This window comes from Mus caroli, chromosome 9, assembly GCF_900094665.2.
Source record: "Mus caroli chromosome 9, CAROLI_EIJ_v1.1, whole genome shotgun sequence".
NCBI lineage: Eukaryota > Metazoa > Chordata > Mammalia > Rodentia > Muridae > Mus > Mus caroli.
The window spans coordinates 99,653,677-99,678,973 of record NC_034578.1 but is presented as its reverse complement, the minus strand read 5'-3'; the positions used below and the strand labels follow the sequence as shown (position 1 = coordinate 99,678,973).

General features: G+C 42.2%; 2 protein-coding genes across 2 annotated transcripts in view; one reads left to right on the top strand and one right to left on the bottom strand.

Annotated features, from left to right (window-relative positions):
* Positions 1-360: 360 nt before the first annotated feature.
* On the bottom strand, positions 361-1,857 carry LOC110301152 (CASP-like protein 4A2). Its single transcript, XM_021171422.1, has one exon. It carries the CDS (start codon positions 1,459-1,461, stop codon positions 1,036-1,038), a length of 426 nt encoding a protein of 141 aa, XP_021027081.1. The 5' UTR covers positions 1,462-1,857; the 3' UTR covers positions 361-1,035.
* Positions 1,044-25,297, top strand: part of Dnajc13 (DnaJ heat shock protein family (Hsp40) member C13) — a 106,381-nt gene continuing 82,127 nt past the window's right edge. The window contains exons 1-2 of the mRNA XM_029481990.1: positions 1,044-1,272; positions 17,077-17,157. Of these exons, the coding sequence (XP_029337850.1) occupies positions 17,090-17,157 (68 nt within the window). The 5' untranslated portion in view covers positions 1,044-1,272; positions 17,077-17,089. The remainder of the gene's footprint in view (positions 1,273-17,076; positions 17,158-25,297) is intronic.

Here is a 25,297-nt window from a genome sequence, read left to right as displayed (position 1 = left end):
CTCCATCTATGAAACGATTCAACCACAGGCGGGGTCCCTGAGAAATTCCAATTCCAGGGTTGCTACACAATAATAATATTAAGCTCACCAGAGCATTTAAACCTAGAACTGTGTGTCCATACAAGGTTTTTCCCCCCATAGAATCACGTTTTAGAGGGTAGTCTGCCTCTCTCACATCTTAGATGAGACACCGTCTGTTGCTCAGAGCTCTGACACAATTGCCATCTGTAACTTTGTTTCATTCTGATACTGTCACTCTCCTGAATTCCCCTCTTCATATAGTTTCAGTGAGTTCCTATCCAGAGAGCAGAAGTTCTTGAGTCAACTTACTTGAGCTCAAATACTAAGTCTACTACTGTGGAACTACGCATCAATTTATTATCTGAAAATAGAGGATAATCCCTATCTCAGGCGGCTGTAGGTTAATTGGCCTTAAGTACCTGGCCAATTAAATCCTGGCTCTGGGATCAGAGGACCAGGAAGGCAGCAGTGTTAACTGTCCCAACACTTCACCCGCAAAGACCTTTGACCTCTGAGACTTCGGTCTCCATTATCTCCCTGAACACTCAAAACTTAAATCCGCGTTCAGGGTGTGTCAGTAGCGAGTAAAAGTTATGCCCACGATGCAGCTAAACCAGAGATGCGCACTGAGGCTTTCGAGGGCTTCATAGATGCGCCAGGACACTGAAGACTAGGGCTAGGTAACAGAGCTGCTCCTTTGCAGTTACAGTAGCCAACGCCAGCTCCTGGCTGAGAGGCGTGTCTCCAGGGATTCAGGGGGCGTGGCCTCTCGGACCGCTCCAGGGGGCGTGGCGCCTCGCCTTCTGCTTGGGCCAAGGCTCTCTTTCGCTAAGCGCACGCGCTCTTCCCGAAAGGCGGAACGGCGGGCGGCGCGCACGCGGCGCTTCCCGGAAGCCGGCGAATGGGCCTCGGAGGGAGGGAGCACAGTGCTCCCGAGGGCGGGGCGCGAGGCGGAAGCGCCGAGGTCAGCTGACAGGGTCTCGTGACGGCCGGGGCGGCGGCCACGCACGCGCGTTAGGGCTCAGCGCTCGCAAGCCTGGTGGAAGATGGCGGCGTCCAGGGCGAGCCTCTGAGAGGCAGAGGGAGGAGCGGAGGGGGTGGGGGCCGCGGCGCAGGAACCCGCGGCGACAGGCCCCGGCGGGGAAAAGGAAAGCGAGAGGGGACGGGGCCGGCGGCGCCTCCATCCCACTCAAGACGTGGAGCCGGCGGCGGGCGGAGCTCGGGCTGGAGCGCCTCCAGCCTCCTGCGAAGGTAAAGCCGCCTCCGGCTCTGGGTTTCTGCGATGCCGCTTCCCACCTTCGCGACCCGGGGGCTCCGGGCAGGGACCCCAGGGCGGGCCGCGTTAAGCTGCTGTGTGTGGCTCGAAGCTGCTGAAGCCGCGATCCTCCGCCCGGGGATCCCTGCGCTCGGACCCTCCCCTCCCCCGGCTCTGAGTGACATTTGCCCGGGGCACTGCCCGGCAGCCCCACCCCTCTCTCTGCCTGGCCGTCTTTTCTCCCATCACTATCCCTGTCCCCCACTTCTCGGCAACTCTCCCCGACTCGACTCCACACCTCCTTCCCCTGTGGGCTCCGCCCTCGGGATTCCCTCCTGGATGCCGGCGCCTCCGGTTTTCTTAGGTTAGCGGTCCTGCTTCCTTCCTCTGGGGTCCCGCGTAGACTCGATTTTTTTTTTTTTCTTTTTTCCTCGTCTCAGTTTTGTTTCGATTTGATGGGAAAGGAGGGGCAGCTGCTCTTCTCTTCCTCAAGTCCTTTATCAAACACCAAGTTTCCCCCCCCCCCCCAAGGCTTTTCCTTCATGCAAAGTAGCCTGGCCTGTTCACTGTTGCCCGTGCTGGGCTGTGATTTCACCTCTGAACTAGGCTTTTGGTGTAGGTGAAGCAGCACTTTGGACGCCCAATGAAGTGGGTGTTGAGAGTACACCTGCGTGCCCCCCCCCAAAAAAAACCCTATTGTAAGATGCTAAATTAGCCATTCTTACCTTGAAACCGTTTCACTAATCACTTGGTGGAAGGATGATGTAAATAAAAATCGCCCCCTAACACAGAGATGAACTCCCAAAGTAGTGATATTTTACTTCCACGATCTGCTTTTCCCTTTTATTCTATAGTTTAGTTTTTTTGTTTCTAGTGCCTCATTGTTTAACTTAATTTAGCTTACAGCATAAAAGCCCCTTTAATTTTCATTTATAGTATAAACCAATGTTTAAGTTGCAATATCGCAAATGGTGGCTCTGGCTGTTAATACCACATTACGTTCGGGGACCGGACCGCCAGTCCTAGTTGAGAAAACACTGAGTTCACATTTGTTTGGAAACAGGAAGTACAACAAATTAAAGGAGAAAAAGAGGAGCCAGAGTTAAGAAACAGGGATGTAAAGACCTTAAAGCTAGCTTGAGTCCTGGGCCAATCAATACCAGCATTCGTATTCCCCCGAGAAACTATGGATATTCTTTTCTAATGCGTCAGTAGTAGTGTAAATCATACTAGCAAGCGTGACTGCAAACAAACCAAGTTCTAAAGCGTGAATGTGCACAGTAATAAAGTTGCACACTGGTGGAGAGCATGAGTTATTTGGTTACCCAGGTAGATGGTACTAACCTGTTTTTCTTAAACTTAGAGGTTAATAGTGGAACCTAGTTCCGGATAGATACTAAAGTAGAGTTGAAATCAAAAGAGCATGTTATAACCACATTGGCCCTATTCCCCCAGCACTTGTAATTACTCGGATGAGTTTGCGATGTCCCTTTCAGACTTCTCTCCTGCTTCTCTGAGGAAAGTATAAACAGAATTATGCAGCTACATGGCAGCCCAGTTTTGCTTGTTGCTAAGGCTTTGGTTTAATATCTGGTGGGAGTTAAAGTGCAGGTTTTAGTTCATTATGTTTGTTTTAGTCTTCACATATTAGGATCATTTTTTTGCACTTAGAATGTTGTTTGTATTTATTCTGTGTGTTTGAGTCCATGTACCATGTAGCATGTGTGAAGGTCAGAGGACAACTTGCAGAAGTGCAGTGTGTTTCTTCATGGTGTGGAACCTGAGGATTGAACTCAGGTAGTGAGCTGTAATGGTGTCTCCATCAGTGTGGGACAGGAGGATTGAGCTCGGGTTGTTAGGCTCATCGGGAGGTCTTGTAAAACCTCCTCAGCCTTTTTATATAAGATAATTGCTAACATGCTCTTTGCTATCCTGAAGTCATTTGTACCATTTAGCTTTGATTCTAAGACGCAAAGCTTTGCTCTAAGCTTTACAGCATGGAGGAGGGGAGGTGTGTGAAACAAAACCAACCAACCAAACAAACAAAAACTAGACGAACCAAGGTGATCACTTAGAGACAGCTTAGAGGGCTGAGGACTTAGAGAACCACTAGCTCAGCTCAGACCTGAAGGAGGAGCTGGAGAGGGAGGGGTGAAAACGAGAGGAGGGCTTTTGGACATTGGTTAAGAGTTCAGCTAGAATAGCTGAAAAATGGATGAAAGTGAGTGTGCCAGCTTAGAAGCTGTTTACACACAAACTGCACTGGGTACACTCCTAGGAAAAAGTCTTGCTGAAAGTCTGTCATTCAGACCCAGTGGAGGGGAACAGCAGCAGAGCTTTTAAGAAGGTTGAGAAATTGCTCTCATTCTCTCCTTGGATAACAAAGTTTAATGTATATGTGTGGGCCATATTACCAGCACTATTGATAATAAATTATATTGAGCTTAGTGGAATATGAACAAGGTAAGAGTATAATTTTCAGAACAGAGACTGCACCCTCAAAAGCACAAGGTCACAGGAGCACAACACAAGGGTCAGAGGGACATTTCTCTACTTAAATCACCTTTCTCACAGATACACAGTATTTTGCAAAAAGAATGAAGCCAGTGGTGCCCTGCTGTTAACTGTTGCAAGAACATAGCTGAGCTCAACTCCTAACAAAGTTACTGTATCCTCTACACTTGGCCTCACAAAGAAAAGGGATATGCTCATCTGGTCAGGAAATTACTCACCTTTGTTCCACTACTCTATACATGTCCAGCTTCCCTGAGATAAGACACAGATGGAAAGCTAAAAGGAGAAAAGCAATTCCTAAGAGAGCCATTATCATAGCTACACTCAGGTTGATGGAGGTAGATGATTTGTTATCCAATAGGCAATACTCAAATGCTGGATTCCATGCGTAATTTCAAAAACATAGGCACTGAAGGAATCGAACTGAAGTGCTGGAAACAAGAACACAGCAGAGAGATGCCGAGTGCTTTTGAGCTTACCTGTTGTGTCACCTCGAGGAAAAACCCACAGACCTGTATGTAATGTCAATCGAGACTACTCATTCTGTTTCCCTAAAACACAGATGAAAACCATTCTAAGTCTTGGAAATACAGGTGGAGAGGTGGCTCAGTGGATAACAGAACTTGTTGCTGTTTTTGTTGAGTTTGGTTCTCAGGACTCACCTGTAACCAGCTAGAGAGGCTCCAGCTTCCTCTTCTTATATATCTGTAAGATATATACACAGAGATAGTGTGCAAGAACCCCTCTCTGAAAGAGAGATTAAAAATAAAAGGGATACACCATAAAACCAAAAGATAACTACATTACTATTAATGTAATGTAATTAATGTAATGTAACCAGAACTGACTTTATGGCACATTGTATTGATTATTACAGGCAAGTTCGCCACAAAAATAGACTGAGTTGTAAAATATAAAACTAAAACATTTTTAGAAGACAAGAAAACAAATGTTGGAACGTTAGTATTTAGATAGGATATCAAAAATATTCATAAAGGGAAAAATCCAGTGTTGAAGTTAGGCCCTGGTTCTTCCTCCCAGCCCCATGCTCCCCAAAATAAGACTCAGACTCAGAGTATATTTACAGATACCTTGGCCATATAGCTAGGCTCCTCTCTGACAGATACAACTTAAAATATCCCATTTATTCCAGCCTACATTCTGCCATGTGTCTGCTTACCTGTGCTCAGGTATCATGCATCAGTCTTGTCACATCTTCCTGGGCGGATCTCCTGCCTGGCTCTGTCCCAGAATCCTTTCTCTCTCTCCCAAATGTCCCACCTTTGTTTCGCAGGGCATGGACTTTTTAATTGACAGGTGATACATCAATACAGTACATGAGATATTCTCTCTACAAGACAGATTTAGCAAAAAAATTTTAAAAATGCAAACATGCTGTATGTTAAGAAAATAAACACTCCTCTCTGGTGGTATATAAAGGCATTTCATGTGCTTTCCCTAAAATCGCTTTGCTATGTAAAATTGAATAAAAACAGGACTTTTATGAAAAATAGGTTAGGGCCACAGAACTGTGAGCTTTATAGTAACAGTGGGCACTTGGAAGCAGCACTGTTTGCGTGGATCAGTACTCTGGCATTTTGTTAGTTGCTTGTGGACATGAGCATGGGAGGGAGTCACAGTGTATTGAGTTTCTGTGAAGTTTTTGAAAGGAAATGTAATGTGTTGTGAAGTTGTGTGGTATACGCATGGATTGAAGCTCTTTGATTTGTGCTTGTACCTGCTTTGAGAATTTCTACATAGCTGTTGAGCTGAGTACTTATCTACATTCATCTATGTTTCCCAGTGATTTATGAAATAGCACATCAGTAAATGTGAAGTTGGAATCCTACTCTTCCAAGTATTGAGTATATTCTGGGCAGACACTCTACTTCCAAACTATAGCCCCAGCCCAGTGTGCCAGCCATGTTGAAATAAGTTAAGAATAAATTATCAAAATGGCATTGTGGTAAAACTGACTATGCATTTCAGTATGCAAATAAGTATGACCACACCACAGTAAGCAATAAAATTGTCAGAAATATGCACCTTTGTATAGAATCAGTTTGTGACAGAAACATGGAAGGGCACAAATTTGTCATCTTGGTGACTTAAATACCACAAGTGGAATAATTGTTAGCATTGTTTTCCAAACTGAAAAGGTAAGTATAATCTCTCCGTTTGTAGCAGCTCTAGTGGTGGGATATTTTGTTTTTTACATTTAGATGGATTAGGCTGTGGGGCTAGTTTATTATGACTAGGCTTTCCCCTATGCAAACGAGCACTTGGACATTGAGGACAGGCTTTCCACTTTGTGTGTGTCTGTGACTGTGTGGGTGCAGTTGACTGGAGGCCAGAAGAGAGTATTGGATCCCCTGGATTTGGAGTTTCGGCCAGCTGTGAATTCCTCGATACGAGTACATGAAACTGAACTCAGTCCAGTCTTCTAGACCAGTGGTTCTCAACCTGTGGCTCTTAACCCTTTTGGGAGTTGAATGACCCATTCACAGGGGCCACCGAAGGCCATCAGAAAACACAGGTACTATGTTACCATTCATAACAGTAGCAAAGTTAGAGTTACGGAGTAGCAAAGCAATAATTTTATGGCTGTGGAGGTCAGTACATCGTGAACAGTTTTAAAGGGGCGCAGCATTAGGGAGGTTGAGAGCCACTATTCTAGATTATCAGTTCATGATTTTAATCACTGAGCCATTTCTCCAGGCCCTAGTTCAAAATTTTAATCAATATCTTCAACACATTTTCCTTCTGGAGCAGTGTACCTCTGCTGAGTACATACCAGCCATAATCCTTCTTGTTATAGAAACTGATTCATCGTCATGGGAACTCCCCAGAGTCACTGAATTAGGGAATATTCTTTCAGCAACTAGCTGAAGCCAGGGTATGGTAATGGTCATGTTCATTGACAGAAGACACAGTTACCTGTGAGAGGTTCATTCAGCGTGGCATACTTACACTTATTTCTCTGTGCTCTTAACTTCATTCAGCAGCCCATATACTGTCATATGGACTGCTCGTGAAACATGTGATTTGTAAAACAGGGTCAAAAAACAGAGGGCTTTCTTGTTTTGCCTTTGGTAGATCACACCCTCTGAATAGTAAGTAGCTCATGTATTTAACTGAGGACTGGTTTGCACTTGATTAAACAGGTAGGAAAGAAAACACCTAAAGCAGTCTGTAGTAATTATTCTAATGCTCTGCCTTTAACTGTAGGTATCAGAATTAAAGAGCTACTCAGGTTCATTCATCTTATGTTTTGCAGGGAACAGGCTTTCTCTAATAGATCTAAAATTCTATACTAACTTTATTGAAAGTTAGACTTTTATAGGCATTTCTGATTTGTGTTCCTTTGGTATTTTTTGCTGTAGAATTCCTCTCCCTCAAACTTTTAAGTCATGATTCAGAATGTATTTTGAATATTTATCAAATCTTAGGGCAGATAAGCCACATTTCTTCCAGACCTTTAAGTCATTGACTTTATTTTTAAAAGTGGAATATCCTTTTTTAAAGATAATGTAAAGGTGTTGTGTAGGTTATAAACCCTTTGGCAGAGGTAGAAATAATACAAGCATTTCAGAAAGAACAAACATGAAACTTGGTCCCGAGTGAGAGGAAATGTTTGCCACTGACATGGCCTGTGTCTTAATAGTGTTTATTAGGCATGCTTGGGGTGCTAACTGTAAAGTGTAATTCAAACTGTATTTGCTGCAGGACCAAGGAGATTATCCCCTGCTGGTAACGGAAAACAAGTTTCATCGCAGCCAGTAAAGATCTCTGTTGCCCACGAGGGCCTCATCACGGTAGAGCTAAACTTGGAAGTGCCTGCTACTGAGATGAGCTTGCTCAACTAGAGTGTGTTGTTCTTGCAAAATCAATATTCTCATTTGAGATACAATGAAATAGAAATGAGGTCTAAAAAAATCTAAAAAAATATGTAGGAACTAGAATATATAAATAGCAGCACAAATTTGAGAAGAATTGAGCACATTTCTGAAAAGATGAATGTTCTTTCAGATGAAATTTTGCAGTTTGGAAAGGGCAGAGTCACAATATATCTTACATGAAAATTTTATTTTTTAAAAAAATAATAGATGAATCTATCTAGAAATGAAGTGTTCTGTCATATGGAATCAACATATGTCTGACTAAAATAGAAGAGATAGATGCTTCAGTTGGAATCAACATATGCATGATTAAAATAGATCTCCCTCAGCCCAGCATGTGATTTATATTGTTGAATAGGTTAAGACAATAAAATTACCTGCTGTGGCGAGGTTGGGAGGTAGCTCAGCACAGCATGAGGTCCCAAGTTCAATACCCAGAATCTATTTTAAAAAGTCATGTGTGGTAGCATCTGTAATTTCTGTGCTGTCAGGTGGAGACAAGTGGGTTCCTGGGCTTTCTCACAAACCAGCTTAGAGTTAACCTGTGGGTTTCAGGCCACTGAGAAACCTTGTTTCAGTTTAACAGGGAGGGGTGCGGTTTCTGATGAACAACTATGGAGATTGACTCCCCACACACATACTTGTATATCTGCACACACTGCTCTCGTCACTACCCTCTCCCGACCCCCATTGGGATTAACGTAGACTTGGGGTTGTATTTTAACCTCCCTTTATTTCATGAAGAAATTTCTAGTTATTTTGACTTTTTAAGAAAGAGTGGAGCAGACGTGAGATTGTTAATGTTGCTGGGCATTATAATGCAACAGCATAGTATAACTCGTGGACAGCTATTGGGTATAGGATTGCCAGTCAAACATGATGTTACTTCTTGCTTCCCTATTTGGTGACAGCATTTTTCTCTAGGGGTTTAAGTTCTTCAGGTCAAGGTGTGTGAAGTGAGGTATCCTGAAACCATGGTGATTTGTTTCTTGCTGTTTTAAGGTTATTGTAGGTATCATACACATTACAGATACTGATTGGTTCTTTCTGAAGAAAATACTTTAACTTGGACTTAGTCACATATTAAAGCAAAACAAGAATGACCTGGGATGACTGAGGCTGGAGGATCGATCACCTGATTCTAAGAGTTTGAAGGCAACCTAGGTAACTTAATGAGACCCCGACTAAAAACAAAAAAAGAACAACAGCAAGGCAAAACTGGGATTAAAGTTCACTGGCAAGTTTCCTCAGTACAGCACATTTTATCTAAAACAGTTTAGATGTAGTTTTTTAATCTGGTAAAAATTAATGTAGTTAGCCATTTTTTAACCTTTTGTTTTCAAACAGTTCCAAGCTAATTATCATTGATAGAGATTTCAAATCCAGTTGTGAAAATGAGATGTTTAAGAAGCCAGTGTATGGGATTCCCCCTTGAGTTAGTTGCCCCGAGTGGCAGTGGATACATGCTCAGGGGCCAGGCTGAAGCCTCTCCTATATAAGTTTGCCTCAGTGCTGTCTGCCCCTGACTGCCTTTTGGGATGTAGTGTGTGGGCAGTGGTGAACACTCCACTGTAGGGAAGCTTACTCAGGAAAGGCAGGCAGACTCGCAGCTTCTCCTCAGTGCACTACACATCTGTCACTCCGGCCACGATGAGTTTTGTATCAGGCATGGCCATGCCTCCCTCAGCATGCTGCGGCTAATAAATACCTTCCTGCCATCGCTTTATCACAGTTCTGTCTTTTATCCATCCAGCCATCCAGCTTAATGTTTGATACATCTTAAAACAAGCTCATACTTGCAGTTCATTACCTGAGAGCAAGCGCTGTGCTTAGATTTCATAGACTCAGAATGAGGAAATTTGTCTCTTCCCTGATTATTCCAAATTGTCATATTTATATAATAATTACTTTCAGGTAGTTGTGCAAAATATATGCTTTCAACAGGTAAAAAACCTTTTTACTTCAATTCCTTTGCTCATTGATTGTATTTTTTAATGTACCAATTCATCATCCTTAGCTACGTAGACCTTTGAATTTGTTCGACACAAGCCATACACATATGCTTAATTTTGCTGTACACGCAACCTTTTCCACTTACAGTCTGGTTGCAGTCTGCTCAGGCAGTGCCTGTGATGGTCACTTCAGTCTGCTTTTGTTCAGCCGCAGCGTACAAAAAGTTGTAGGGGCTGCTAAGTGGACTCAGTTGTTTTGTTTTTGTTGTTGTCATCACCCCTTCCCCCATGTGTGTGTGTGTCTGTGTGTGTCTTTGTGTGTGTGTGTCTGTGTCTGTGTCAAAGTCATCTTCTCAGGACCATTCTAATTTTATTCACAGATGTTTGCAAATGGGTGCCAGCCTTACTGCCAGTAATAAATTAAAGTGCAAGACTGTTGTTCGAAAGCACAAAGCGTAGGATTCGTTGAAAAGAAAAATTTCAGCCAAAACACCATTAGAGTTGAACCTAGGGCACGCTGTGTCCCTGAGGACACCCCAACCCTTTTTATTTTGTATTGTTTGAGGCAGGGTCTTGCTTTTCATTCATTTACTTATTCAGACTCATTCTCCTGCCTCAGCCTCCCAAGTTCCACCAGGCTTAAAAATACACACTACCATGTCTGCCAAGCCTAAATTTGATCTTGGTTTTAACCTTTATTACATTTCTATCAAAATAATTACCTGAGATGATGCAAAAAAGTTCTAGTAGTGTTCTACCCAAGTATATAGTGAAAAGCATTGACGATAACCTGTCAGTCAGTGGAGACACCTCAGCATCGTTTAGTTACAGGGGATGTGCAGATAGACTCATCAAAGGCAAGTGTAAGTCTTGATTTGAAATTCTTGAAGGAATGAATTTAGCTGATAGTTTTAGCAGGTGGTCCACCATTCTACTGTTTATCATCCTTTAAGCTGGCAGTTATTTTTAGCACATGCCTATAAACGACTCTTGGATGCTGCTGATGCTTCAGCCTCTCAGTACCAGGAGTTCTGCAGTTTCCTTCATGAATAATAAATAATAACGACTGCTTAAGTGTTTTTACCCTTTAACGATTATATTTCAACTCTTTAGAGCTTATTAAAAATAGAGAAGAGATAATTACTGGACATTAAATTTGTTCATGAAATTTCTTTTTTTCCCTCAGAAGTTCACAAATGGTTAAGTAAAAATTATGAATACTGATTAAATTAACAGAACACTGTACTTTTGAAGTTAGAAGTTCTAGGTGACACACAGTGATCTCTTCCATTGGGAATAAGGTTCCCAGACACTCAGCTGTGTTTTTCCTGTGCAGATTCACAACAGTCACATGATCCCTTTTCATCTCACCTAGTCACTTATCAGTGCAACTGTGGCTTTTGAAATTGATATGGTAGCAAAATTCAAGATGGTTCCTGAATTCACAGGAATTCCCCACATGTCCACAACATTCTAGCTTTCTCTACTCCTGAGTGGCAGGTCCATTGTGAAGTAAAGTAAGGGTTCCCTCACAGCACACTGCCACATCATAGCAGGCAGTCTGATCAGCAGAGGCTGCCAGGTGACTAATGTCCCCCGTATCGAGTATCTCGCACAGCATGGGTTTGTAAGACAGAGTTAGGAGAGCGCATCCCATGACTGAGACAGTGTGCAATTTAAAACTTGTGAATTGTTTGGTTCTGTATCTGACATAGCAGATAGGTTGAGTTGCTCTACATTGAATTACAGGAAGTTTGGAATTAATTAAAGGTAGAGGAAGAACCATAAATACCTGCCTACCCCAATACCTTAACGCACCCAAGTGCCAGTAGATACTTGGAAATAAAGCAGAAAATAGAAATTCACAAGAATGTGTGTATTTAAAGCATGATAGTCGCTAATTAATGTTCCTGAGTTGTGTGTGTGTGTGTGTTTTAAGATTTGTGAGCCAGGGTGTTCCTGAGTTTTGTTCTAAGTATCCAAATAGTTTCCTTTAGTCCATACCACAGCCCTTTGAGACTTAGGTATTCATCCCTGTTTTATAGATAGCTGTAACACAGAGAAATTGACATTTGTTCTGAGTTGCTCAAGGTCACACAGCCAGTGAGTGATAGCTACTTTTTTAAGTTCACCATGATTACCCTGGTGGTGGGTGCACACTGACATAGTGCTTATGTTATGAATGCAGACCAGCAGCCTTGGCATCTGTGCCACATCTGCCAAGGTCTTCTCAAGTGAGTCACCTGACCACAGTGCTGTGAGCATCCCCAGACTTGCTGCTGCCCCTCAGATTCTGGGCTTTGATGGAAGCTTTTCCAGCTTTCCCCTGGACGGTAAACAGTCAACACATCCTCCTCACCTCTCTTCTCTGTTTGAAAGCCCGGGCTGGAACTAAATAGGTAGCCCAGGCTAGCCTCAACCTTAAGGTGATCTTCCTCCCATCATACCTGAGTGTATTTCTTGACTATTTCTGCTTTTTGTGAATTTCTCTTACTGTATTTTGTAAGTTCTTTGTTTAGAAGTACGTTGACAGTCTGAAAGAGTTAATGCTGTTTTCAGGCCACCTGTTATTCATGGGATAAATTGTCTTTAAAAAGATTTTCCTGAGAGCATGAATAAACTTGAAATTTTAGAAAAAGTTAATGTCATCCTTGCTGGGAGGTAGGTCCCAGCTTCACACCAAAATCTGGTGATTTTTTTTTTTTTTTTTGGTTTTTCGAGACAGGGTTTCTCTGTGTAGCCCTGGCTGTCCTGGAACTTACTTTGTAGACCAGGCTGGCCTTGAACTCAGAAATCCGCCTGCCTCTGCCTCCCAAGTGCTGGGATTAAAGGCGTGCGCCACCACGCCCGGCGTGATTTTTAAAAGGCTCACAGTTAGTTAAAATACTCTTTTTCTGAAATCTCCTTGAGAAGTACCTGACGTCCTACTCTGGTCGATTGCTGTCACGTGCTTGTCTGGAACACTTGGAAAGGTCAAAGGGTAGCTAGTTAGGTGGAAGTGCTTCTGTGGTTTGTACTCGCAGGCCATAAATGGCGGTGTTAGAGCCTTTGTCTTGCGTTTACTTCGGTCGTTTGTTTCTCTGTTTGAATTTGTAGTTTCAAAAGTTATTCCTTATAGGTGTTTGATTCGTCCCAGGTAAAAATAATAATTGAAGTAAGTTTTCAGTTATCCCAGGAATATGCTGTCAAATGATACAAGATCACATGGTGAAAATGGCTTTCCTGAGGCTGAGGGAATTCAGGAAAGCTTGGATTAAGTGTATAGAATGAAGAGTTAAGAGACTGGTCCAGAGCCTGGTCCATCCATTTAATTAGCTGTGTAACCTTAGGATGTAATTGAATTTGAACAACTCTCAGTTTTGTTGTTAACAATATGGGAGCCACCAAGGCATCAGGATTTGATAAATGTGTAGTAGACGCTTAGTGTAATCACTAACAACTTAGTACTTGGGAAGAGCCACTGTGGAATGAGTCTTAGGACATCACAGACTCCCCAGCTTTCAGATGTCCTTCAGTGGGTATTATGAGTCCATTTTGAAGCCGTGCAGAGACTGATATCAACACTGAATTATGTTATTTGTAAGGTGACTTGACTACATAAGTCCCTGTCTCCTGCCTGCCTGCCCCCTTATCGCCCAGACATACTTACCTGACGTGGGCAAGCCTTTGGTGCCAAGGAGCAGTTCCTGTTCATAAAGATGATATTTGCTTTACTGGCTTTGAGGACAGTTCAGCAGCAGGAGCAGTCGCCCCCAGAATAGTGCCCAGAGAATGTTGAGATGGTTTTGAAATTTAGTTGTCAGATTTTTATTTTTTTAGATTGATTACTTTTATCTGTTTCTCTTTTTATTTATTTATTTGTCTGGTGCCTATGGCTGGAGTCACAGGTAGTTGTGAGCCACCTTGGAGTTCTGGGAATTGAACCTAGGTCCCTAACAAAAAACAGCCTCCAGGGTCATCCTCTGCAAAAACAGCCAGATTTCTAAACCTTTGAGCCATCTCTCTGGTCCCAGCTGGAGGAATCTTGATGTGCGAAATTCAAGTCCTTTCCTAGTCTATTGGTCTTTTCTGCCAGTGTGCTAATCTGCATTAGGAATGTAGTTTTAACAAGCTATCCTGGTAGCTTTTGTTGTCACTTTTTATAGCATGCGTTTACACCTGTCTATTGGCCCTTGCCTCAGAATCCTCTCCATGTATTCTCATCCTTCCTGAAATTCATCCTTCTGCAAACTGTGTGGACCAGCCAATGTCAGTGACTCTCCTAAATGCATTCTTCAGATGTTTAAGAATTCATAAATCTCTATTGTCATTAATTGCAAAATTATTTTGCCTTTGGCCCCTTGTAGATCTATTAGGGATCATGTCTTCCTTATGGCTCATACCCTAAGTTCTATGGGGTTAATAGTTTAAAATAGTCTTATTTTTTATTAGTTAGTTTTGAGACAGGGCTGGCTATATGGTCCTGGCTTACCTGGAAGCTAAGTAGCCAGCCTAGTGTCATTATCCTCCAGCTTGGGCCACCCACCCAAGTGCTGGGTTCTCAGTGTGTGCCTGTCATCAGGACTTTAGGGTTTTGCTCCCGTTTTTATTTTATGATACCATAATGATACCAGTTTCTCCTCAAAAGCGTTCTTTCTTCCTTTTCAGTTTGCCCAAAACAGGGCTTTGGTACAGACTCCGACATTCTGTTTCCTCTAGTGTGGACCAAGAATCCAAACCTCATTCTTCAATGTCAATCTTTCACCTTTCTGTCTGTCTTTCTCCTTTATCATTCCAGTCCTTATTTGTAGTGAATATAAGGGAAACTATACCATATATATATAGAGAGACTAGGGTGGTATTTGTTTGCTTGTTTTGAGTCTTTAGAGATAATATCTCAGTTTCTCTTCAGCAATAATTATTGCAAATGATACAGAAGGAAGGGATGTTGGTAGGTTCAGTAAATCTTGGTTGGCTCTTTGAGTTATATCAAATGCAAAATACAGAAATAAAGTGTCTCTTCCATTCATGAGTTATATCAAATGCAAAGTACAGAAATAAAGTGTCTCTCTCACTCAAACAAAGTTCACACCAGCTTAAATAAAGGGTCACACCAATGCAGTGTCATACTAGAACAAGCAAAGAGGCCCAGCAGTATTGCATTTGAAGAAAATGCATGTTGACTGTAAGATAAATTTCTTTTGATAAATAACGGCATGGATTAATGGTGCTTTTCCAGAAGCTATGACTGCCCCTGTTAGAGCATCAGGCTTTAGGTGCCCATCAGGATGGCCCATGGAATTGTCGCACTCAAGCAGATGCTTGTACAGTGTGACTGTTTTGTGCTGGTCTCTCTTGTAGACTCCAGAGACACGTTAGTGAACTAATAGGATTATTAGATAAATAACAAACTGGGCTTTAGACTGTGAAGAGTACAGAGGGGAAGCAGGACCTAAAGGACTAGGGAGGAGGGCAGGAGCAGTCTAAAACAGTGTGGTTAGGGGTGCTCTCACTGTGAAGGAGATGGAGCTGTAAGCTCCAGACCGGCACGTCCGTGTGGAGGGTTAAATCAGGTGGTGGAAAGCAAAGAGGAAGAGTAAAGACTCTCCTTGTCCCTGCAGGATGTTCTGACAGAGTGACAACATTCCCACAAGAGCTCACACATGTGTCAGAGTAGCACTGTGTGTACTACCCAGAGGGTAGAAACTACACAAATGGCCCTCAGTGGGTGAGTGAGCACAAGACAGCCACATAGTAGAGCATTACTGGCAAGGAAAGCCCCTTATATAGGGAGAAACACACTAGCACAAAGTCTGTCCTTCACTGCGGGGTGCTGGGGGGAGGAGCTCAAGGGGAGGACTGGCAGTGGGGGTCTGTTTTGGTCTTTGTTTGTCAGTTTGTTTGTTTTTGAGACAAAAATCTCACTGTGTCACTTGGAACTCTGTAGATACGGCGGGTCTCAAACTCAGATGTCCTGTGTCCTGAGTGCTGGGAGCACTGCCTGCTTTCTTGTTGGCTAATGAGAAGGGTTTTGAGTTGGTGATGGCTGTGGAAGGTCTGTGACAAGACTAAGGGAGCCCTATACTTAGGAGGGTGAATTTATGGTTCATGAACTAGTTTCAAAAAAGGAATTGCCATATGTAAAGATGTAAAGCAGGCCTAAGCAAACTATAATTCCTGTTTGAATTATTTACATTTTGCTAAGTATCCTACAGTAATTTTTAGTAGGGTCAGAGAGAAGGGCCTACATCACAGCTGAGAAATCAGGCTCCACAAAACTTAGGTTTTGTAAAAATAAGTTATGCTTTATCTTTAAAACATCACCAGCCTTTCGTTAGGAGTCACCTAAATACCATCTTTCAAAGCTACCTGGGTTTAAATGTTCCTCCCTGTGAAATAAGTGGTTCTGGGTTTATGTGTTGTTAGGTTACAATAAAAAAACACAGCACAGCTGCCTTCTCTGTCCTGCACTGAGTCAGCACAGATTCAGCAGGCCTGTTCCACTAAACAGGCTGCTGTAAACTTTGGCTCTAAACTCTCAGCTTCAATCTCTTTGTTGCCGTGATAAGTCTGGTAATGAACAGTTTACAGAAGCAGTGCTGTCCTCACATAGCTAGGAAATGGAATATATTCAGCCTTAAGTATTTTCTCAATGAATATTTAATTCTCTGGGGAAAGGCACTTCCTTCTGTGGAGGTGCATGATGGTCTTATGGTGGGTTTGTTTTGAGACACGGTCTCCCTGTATACCTCTGGCTAACTTGGAGCTCACAGAGATCTACCTGTCTCTACTTCCTGAATATTGAGATCAAAGGTTTGCATCACCATGCCCAGCTTGCTTGGTTGGTTGTTTTGAGAAGATTATTTTTCGAAATATAAGAAGGGAGGCCACAGTGCATGCCTTTGGATTTTAGGATGAGATAGCCTTATGAGCCCTTTAGATTTATGATCGTGGACATGTGTTACTTTCCTAGTTTAATGAGTTCTGATTTGTAAATTCTTACTTAGGAAAAACCGCTCCCTAAAGTGCCAAGGACAACAGTGTGGCCAGCCCTTAGCTGTGCAACAGAAACCATCTGTAATTGATTTGACTCTTGATAATTAATTTTAGGTGCTCATCATCCTTCAAGGCACTGTCTGACAGTTTGACAGGATGGGATGTAAAGATTAAGTTTCTTCATCTGGAAACCTTTACTAGATTCCCTGTACTCAGGATGTTGATCAAGGACAACTTTTGACTTGAGCAGCAAAGTCTAGTGAGTCCAGGGGAAAAGAAGTGGTTGGGAAGACGATCAGGATACAGTGCAGAGCACAGCATTGAGCAGTCCTGTGTCCTTAAACCTTACAGCAGTGCAGGGCTAGGGGCCTGAGGAATGCTGTCCCTTGCTATGAGGGAGTCGGGGAAAAATGAGACCATGCCACACTGTACTAAGGGAATGTGTACCTCTGTCTTCCAGGTTTCAGCACAAAATGAACATAATTAGGGAAAATAAGGATCTGGCATGTTTCTACACAACCAAGCACTCATGGAGGGGGAAGTAAGTATTCTTTGCTTTTACTTTTCTGAACTTCCATAAAGTTTTGCTGGAAAGCTGTGTACACATTTTAAATGCACGGGTCACATTGGAAATGCATTGCTGTCCCTCCCCCTCCTCCTCCTCCTCCTCCTTCTCCTTCTCTTCTTCTTCTTCTTTTGGTTTTTCGAGACAGGGTTTCTCTGTGTAGCCCTGGCTATTCTAGAACTCACTCTGTAGACCAGGCTGGCCTCGAACTCAGAAATCTGCCTGCCTCTGACTCTCAAATGCTAGGATTAAAGGCGTGCGCCACCACTGCCTGGCGTCTCCTTTTCTTTTGATCTTTCTAGGTTTTTCCTTAAAAAATTGAAAAGTTAACAAGAGAAAGTGCAGAGGTGTAGTGGCTTGGGTTGCTCTAGTGTTGCTGTCATCAGCTTGTGCTCCAGTGTTGCTGCTGCATTGCCAGAGGCTGGCCTGTGAAGCAACCGTTTGCCTCTGCAAGAAGCTGTGTTTATTTAATTATTTATTTGAATAAAAATTTTTATTAGAACTTTTTTCTTGGATGGAAACAGTATCATTTCATGTTTATATTTGTTTTAGTTGGACCAAGATGTCCTTGTGTGTTCCCTCCCCATTGGATGATGGTAATTCCTTCCCCATAGATTATTGTGGAGAGTTATGAGGTGATGTAGAGTGAATGGAGGCTATGAAATTGGGCCTTACTTACATTGATATTCACTGACTGGAGCTCCTTGACTGTTAGAAAAGCAGCGTATTCTGAGAAGCACTGACCAGTGAGTCTGAGTGTCTCCCTTGGACAGACAGGTTTCTGCAGGCCACAGTTCTCTGAGGTGGGTCATGGGTAAAACACAACATGCCTGCATAGCTTTTGTTCTTACGCTTCGCTTTTCATGGTTTGGTTGATGGTGTGGTGGCTTCTTGGGTAGGCCAATGTTTGAACACTAGTGCTTCTGACTTACCTTAGCAAACTCACTGACTCTGTTCATTTCCTGCTTTATGAACTCACATGTTAGGGAGTATAGTTTCTACCCTTGTAGAATACTGTGTGTGTATTCCCTCATAATTTCATTGAGCAGAGTTAGAGAAAACTGGTGTTTTCAAGGTGGTGTGAATCTCATTCACCCATTTTTAATTAAGTTGTCTCTCCGATTGCTCAGCTGTAGAAATTCTTTACTTTTAACACAAATCCTATCCTAGATCAGTGTTTGGAACGTATTGTTCCAGTGCTGAGGGATGCCTTCCAACTCTCCTGATGCCATTCTATAAAGTACACAGTTTTTAATTTTGATGAAATCCAGCTTGTCTCCTTTTGTGTCTCTTGTTCTTTTTGTCATTTGTAAGAAGCTGTTGCTTAAACTAAGGTTACAATGGATTTCCTTTTGTGACTTTTATAACTTTAATTTTTAATTAATTTTATGTGGTATGCAATGAAGATCTACTTATACTTGAATCACTTGTTGAAAAGAAAAGACCATTCTTTTCCCATTGAATGTTTGACACCCTTGCCAAAAGTCATTTGGCCAACTGTGAATTCTCAATTTGACTCCATTGATCTGGATGCCCATCTGTGACAAAATCCCTAATGTGTTGGTTTGATTTAATGTAGGTTTGTACCCTTTGAGACAGGGAGGGATGAGGCTGCAACCTCAGAATTATGTTGACTATTCTGCATTTCTTGTACTGCTGTATCACTTTTTCAGAGAGTTGTTAATCTCACTGCAAGTGGCTGGGGTTTTAGTGGCATTGACTCGGCAGAGCTAATGTTTCCCACCCATAAACAAAAGACCTTCCACTTACTTGGCGGTTCCTTTCAACAGGGTTTTCTTTTCAATCCCCTTTCCTCAGATAGTGGTTTCAATTTGCTGTGTGCATAGTGCAGCACTGAAATCCATTGTTCTTATTTATTTTCTGACCAATTTGAATCTGAGTTTAAAATATTCTTCAACAGTCTTAACATAAAAAAAAATTAAAACACAAATCAAAATTTTATTATTTATTTATTTTTTGGGCGGGTGGGTTTCAAGACAGGGTTTCTCTGTGTAGCCCTGGCTGTCCTGGAACTCACTCTGTAGACCAGGCTGGCCTCAAACTCAGAAATCCGTCTGCCTCTGCCTCCCAAGTGCCTCCCAAGTGCTCCCAGGATTAAAGGTGTGCGCCACTACTACCCGGCCATGAATCAAAATTTTATTTTTAATTCCTAGTTGAACCTTCTCTCTAAAAATGTATTTATACAATACATTCTCCATGTGATTTTTTTTCTTTTCTTTGGTTTTTGTTTTTTTGTTTTTTTTCAAGAATTGGGGCCTGTTTTAAGAGATTCTAGACACATACACATTGCTATTCCATCTGGGGAAATTTACTGATTGTGGCTATCAAATGAATACGTACCTCTGCTTTCTCTTCATGGGCCTCACTTAGAGATAACCTTCCAGGTTGTGCCTCAGAAATGTCACATGACCCATTTCTGTACCTGTGTGCAGTCTCACTGGGCCTCACTTGCAGATGCTTCCTGCTTTTATGAGTAAAGGGTTGTTGTAAGTCTAGACCGCGGGCTGGCAAAGCAGCTTTCTTCTCTACTTGTTTCTCCCACTTGGGAAGTCCATACATAATTTAATTACATGTTTCTTCTGGGAACAAGAAAGGGAGACTACAGGGAGTAAAAGCACTTTTCTTCCATGAAAAAAGATTTCCTCTTTGGCTTAAGCAAGCCCACTTAAGGCCGGAAGGAAGGTACAGATGTTCAGCTAAAGTGGAAGTGCAGATTCACTGTGGGAAACTTCAAAGTCACATGTTGGATTTTCTAGATGGAATCTATGAGGATGGACTTCTCGTGTGTGGATCACTCCAGTGTTTGTTGGCAGAGCAGATGCTATAAATTTGAATGGGACTTTAGTATCCAAACAGGATTTTAAGCACAGTATGGTAGGAAATTGGCATTTGGCCTGTGAAATTCAGTGACAGATGCTCATATTAGAGACAGTCATGATGACTGACCCCAGAGCAGGATGGGGGGGGGGAGGGGAGAGGAGGGGAGGAGAGGAGGACAGTGAAGCCGGTAACTTGTTATGCTTATGTTCAGGAGTAAGCTGGACAAGAGAAGAGATGCCTTTTTCTTTTCTTCACAACATAAAAAGAAATTCTCAAATCCAAATAAAAACGACCACAAAACCCCAGGTTGCTAAAGCCTCCCTGAGGGAAAAGAAAGCAAGAGGTCTTATGTAGCTTACTTTACATTGTACAAAGCTGTAGAGATTGAAGTAGCATGGCCCTGGATAAAAGCAGAGCTTTGGAGCAGAGTAGAGGCTAGTGTAGACCTAACATCCATGGTGGTGGTGAGTCGAGGAGGGATGGCCTTTACGGTGCATAGTGCTGGGAAAGTTGGATGGACACAAAGACACAGATGGTGATACCATACCCTCACCTCTCACCAGTTCCAAAAACCAATCCCATACAGGGCCTAAAACAAAATGTTGAGAAGAAAACACAGAAATATTTTAAGGTATTGAAATGGCTAAGATTTGGGGGGGATGGTCAGGATAGAGTAACAAGACTCCCAAGCACAGGAAAAGAAAGCAAAGTAAACACACGCCATCAAACTGAAAGCCTGCTACCGAGCCAGAGTGAGAGAATGTCACCTGCAAATTATTCAGTTGGCCAGGGGCTAATAGTCAGAACCTGGAAGGAACTCCAGGAGCCAGACAGACAAATGCTGGGGACAAAAGCACTACATGGTCATTTTAACGCATGCAGGTGACCACACATGTGAAAACATGCTCAGGGCCCTTAGTCACCAGGGACATGTAGTGAAACCGCAAGGCGTCACTTCACCTTATTAACAATGGCATCACCAGGAAGACTAAAGGCAGGTCCTGGGGAGGACAGATAGGAAGTGGCCCTTAGACTGTTGGTTGGAATGTAAATTAGGATACTTAAGAGAGGTCTTTACAAATGCCAAAGCAAAACTATTATAGGGTACAGATAAACTACTATTGGGTATAGAAACAAAAGAGACAATTTAAAAATAAATAAACATCTTCACTCTCACGCTTAATTTTACAACTATTCACACAAGCCCAGGGATGGTACATTGTAAGTACCCATGGGCTGACAGATGTACAAAGTGTGCTGGTTCATACACACCGTGGGATATCATTCAGGTGTGAAAAGAATGAAATTGTCATTTGTGACATGAATAGAACTAAGATCACAGTAAGCCAGGCATAGAAGAAAGGTGGGTACTATGTGGAGCTCAGACAGGTAGATTCTTAAAACGTTTGTCTTGTGGAAGTTGAAAACATTATGGTACTTACCACAGGTTTACGAGGGGGCAAGAATGAGAAACGGCCCATCGGTGGACACTTAGGAAGAAGACATCAGTGTAGAGCACTTGTGTAGCACACATGAGGCATGGCTTGCTCTCCCTGCCTCAGGAGTTGTAGTGCACAGGGGCACAGCTCAGAATAACAGTAATATATTTCAAAACAACCAGGAGGATTCTCAGTGGAAAGCTATGACAGATGTTCAGGGGATGGATGTGTAGACTCTGGCTTGAGCTTTACATAATACACACATATATTGAAATGTTACACAACACATAAAATATAGACGTAAGCACTAGGGTCAGTTAAGATTAATGCAGAGGTTGGAAAGGGCTGGGTAAGGTAGGAAGGAGAGAAGAACGCACAGAAGTAAACATTCTTAACAGGTCCTCAGATAAAGCACATGGCAGCTGACTCTTTTTAGACCTGTAATTACTGTTCTCTTCACTCACAAATGAAATCAATTCTGCAGTCTTGGTTTATTCATGTATGTGTGCATGCATGCGTGTGCGTGTGCGTGTGTGTGTTGCCTTCTGGATTGCAGAAAGTCTGATTTTTCACACTCAAAGGAGATTCTAGAAAATAACTTTTGAATTATTTCTGAAGATATGATTTCATTTTATATTTCAGGTCAAATATCAGTTATAGAACCACGTGTTTCCTTTAGTTCTCACTAATTGACTAATTCTTTGCTCTTTTATGTCTAGCTGTGGAGAGAAGTCTTTGCCTACTTCACTAGTCACCTGACTTCACCTTAGGGAGAAATATGTTATGTTTGAAGAAAGTAGTTTTCATTCTTTAGTTTCTTGTTCTACTTTAGACTTAAACATTTTGGGGGGGAAAATACAGTATGAATTTTATCCATGATAAAAAATTCACATCCTATCATTTTCTTTTTTTTTTTTTCTTTTTCTTTTTCTTTTTTTTTTGGTGTTTTTTTGTTTTGTTTTGTTTTGTTTTGTTTTGTTTTTTTGAGACAGGGTTTCTCTGTATAGCCCTGGCTATCCTGGAACTCACTTTGTAGACCAGGCTGGCCTNAAACTCAGAAATCCGCCTGCCTCTGCCTCCCGAGTGCTGGGAGTAAAGGCGTGTGCCACCACGCCCGGCTCATTTTCTTTTTGCCCATATGGAAATAACTTTGACATTATTATTATATGGTATACTGATTAGAAAAACTGGACAATAAAGAAATAAAATCATGTTGTTTGTTTTTAATGCCCATGAAGTTCAGTCTGTGTTGTTTATATATTCTTGGATATGTGCCCTTCATTGACACTATGGTTGATTACCAAGGGCTGTGCTCGTAAAGAAAGCTGACTCCTTTTCTCAGCAGCTATTAATTAGCAGTGGTTTCTTTGGATAGGGGGTGGGGGCATCTCTGCCCCCATTGATGCCCATCTCTGCTCTCCATATTGGGATTTGGTATGGCTTGAGCTTACACAGGTCTTGTATATGTCACAATTGCTGTGAGTTGATATGTGAAGCTGACCTGTTGAACCTGGAAGACACCATTTCCTTAGAGCCATTCCCCACCTTTGGCTCTTTCTTTCCACCCCTATCCCACAATGATCGCAGGCCCTTTCGAGGAGGAGCTTTGATATACATGTGTCATTTGGGGCTGAGCTTTCCAGTCTCCTGCTCTCAGCACCGTAATCCATTGTGGATCCTGTGTTAATCACCATCTTGTTCGAATAGAAGCTTCTCTGAGGAGGGTTGAGGGATGGCACTGATCTATAGGTTAGGAGTCAGTTTACCTATTTAGTTTGCCTATTTAGTAGAATAACAGTAGTAGGTTCTCCTCTAGAACCTATGGCTTGTCTAGTCTCAGTTCTTGGTTTCATGTTGCAGAGTGGGTCTTAAGTCCACTTAGAAGGTAGTTGTGTCACTCCTGTGACAGACAGTTGGGCCACTCTGTTCCAGTGGGCGTTTCTTGCCTGGCCACCTCTCACTGTGGCTTACACAGTCACAGCTGGGTAAGATTGAGGCTTGCTGTTTCTCTCCTGGAGTGTATGCGGCACCTCTAGACACTCTGGAAGCTTCCGGGTCAGCACCAGCTTGATATCTCCATGTTCTATTGGCTCAAGTTCAAGGTGTCTTCAGCAAGAGGGCTTCACTGTCAGGCTGGAGGGTAGCCAAGGGCACTGGCACAGACCCCTAAATATTGTAGGCTCTTCCAGTGCACTTGGTTACCCTGTCTCTGATGGAAGCATGATGGATTCCTCTTGAGTCTAGTAGTAGCTTTTGGTTAATGTATTGAATGTCTCTTTTTTAAAAAAAGATTTATTTACTTTATGTACATGAGTACTCTGTCTTCATGCATACCAGAAGAGGGCATCAGATCCCATTACAGATGGTTGTGAGCCACCATGTGGTTGCTGGGAATTGAACTCTGGACCTCTGAAAAGCAGCCTCTTAACCGCTGAGTCATCTCTCCAGCCCTTGTACACTTTTTTAAAATATAAAGAAGTTAAAAGCAGGAAAACTTAGAGGTCTGGAAACTATTTGATTTATTTTAGTGCCCATTTTTATCATTTGGGTATTACTGAAGTATTTTCAATAGTTATTAGTCATGAAAAATTTGGGTTTGGGTTTTTTTTTTCTTCCTAATTGAACTGTTTCTCTGAAGCTACTTGGTTGTTATTCATTTTTTTGCTTTAATAACAGGCGAGTGTCTCAGTTTTCCTTGTCGTTGTGGTTTTAGTATCAGAGTTAAGATGCCTCCGTTACCCTTCTCCACTTAGAGCATGGGCATTGCCGGTTCTCCACTCTAGACTGCTGAGTCTGGGGATTGGATGGTGTCAGTCTTCACAGCTTTCTGACCTTCTTCTTTGCAATGATTGGTCTTAAGTTTGAAATTTATCTGCATTGACATGTAGGGGATTTTTTTTTTCCTTTATTCCTTGTCTGTGGCAGTGAGTTTTTTTGTTCCTCGTTTTTTTTTTTTTCCTTACATTTTCTTATTCTAACTAATGTGTTGTTCATTTTTGTTTTATATCTAAAGAGCTGTCTTTATTTTTAAATGTTTTTTTCCTAGTTAAATTTCTGCTTTTATCAGCACGAGCTCCTCTTCATCAGTGTTACTGCTAATTGAGGTCGTTTTTCCTGGTTGAGTATGTTTCTTTCATTAAAGGCATTGGAGCGAGAAGTGAAAGCTGCTTCCTCCGTGTTTAAAGTTGCAGCACAGACACTCAACAGGTAGTTGCTTAAGTTGGAACTAACGTTCCCTTATGAGCTGTGCTGAGCAGTTGCCAGCCATACTTCCCTTCCTCCTATCGTGGTTATGGTGAAAGGATACTTTGAAAGAATTAGCCATTTGCAGTGTTTTGTTAAAAGAGAAATGTCGTATTCAGAATTCTCGTAGCATCCTGGCTGGTGCCTTACCGCCTTAATTTGTGGTAACATCACCATGTTTGTCCAGAGGTCGGTCATCTTTCCTTCCTTCTCCTTCTTTCCTTCTTTCATTCCTTCTTTCCTTCCTTAAAAATTAATATAACTTTTCTTTGTTTTTATTTCATGTGCATTTGTATTTTGCCTACACATATGTCTGTGTGAGGGTATCGGACCCTCTGGAATTGGAGCTACACAGACAGTTGTGAACTGCCACATGGGTGCTAGGAACTGAACCCAGGTCCTCTGAAGGGGCAGACAGTGCTCTTAAACCACTGAGCTATCTTTCTAGCCCCAAGGTCATACTTCTTATGCAAGAATATTAATAGTTCCCACTAAAATAAGTGGTGGATAGATTTTAATTTTGATAACATTTTAGGACATTAAATTTGAAAATATAAAAATAAACTATATTTAACCACCATTGAACTATTGAT

What these genes read in the sequence shown, in the direction of transcription:
- LOC110301152 (XM_021171422.1), bottom strand. Translation starts at nt 1,461, where the DNA reads ATGTCACTCAGAGCCGGGGGAGGGGAGGGTCCGAGCGCAGGGATCCCC.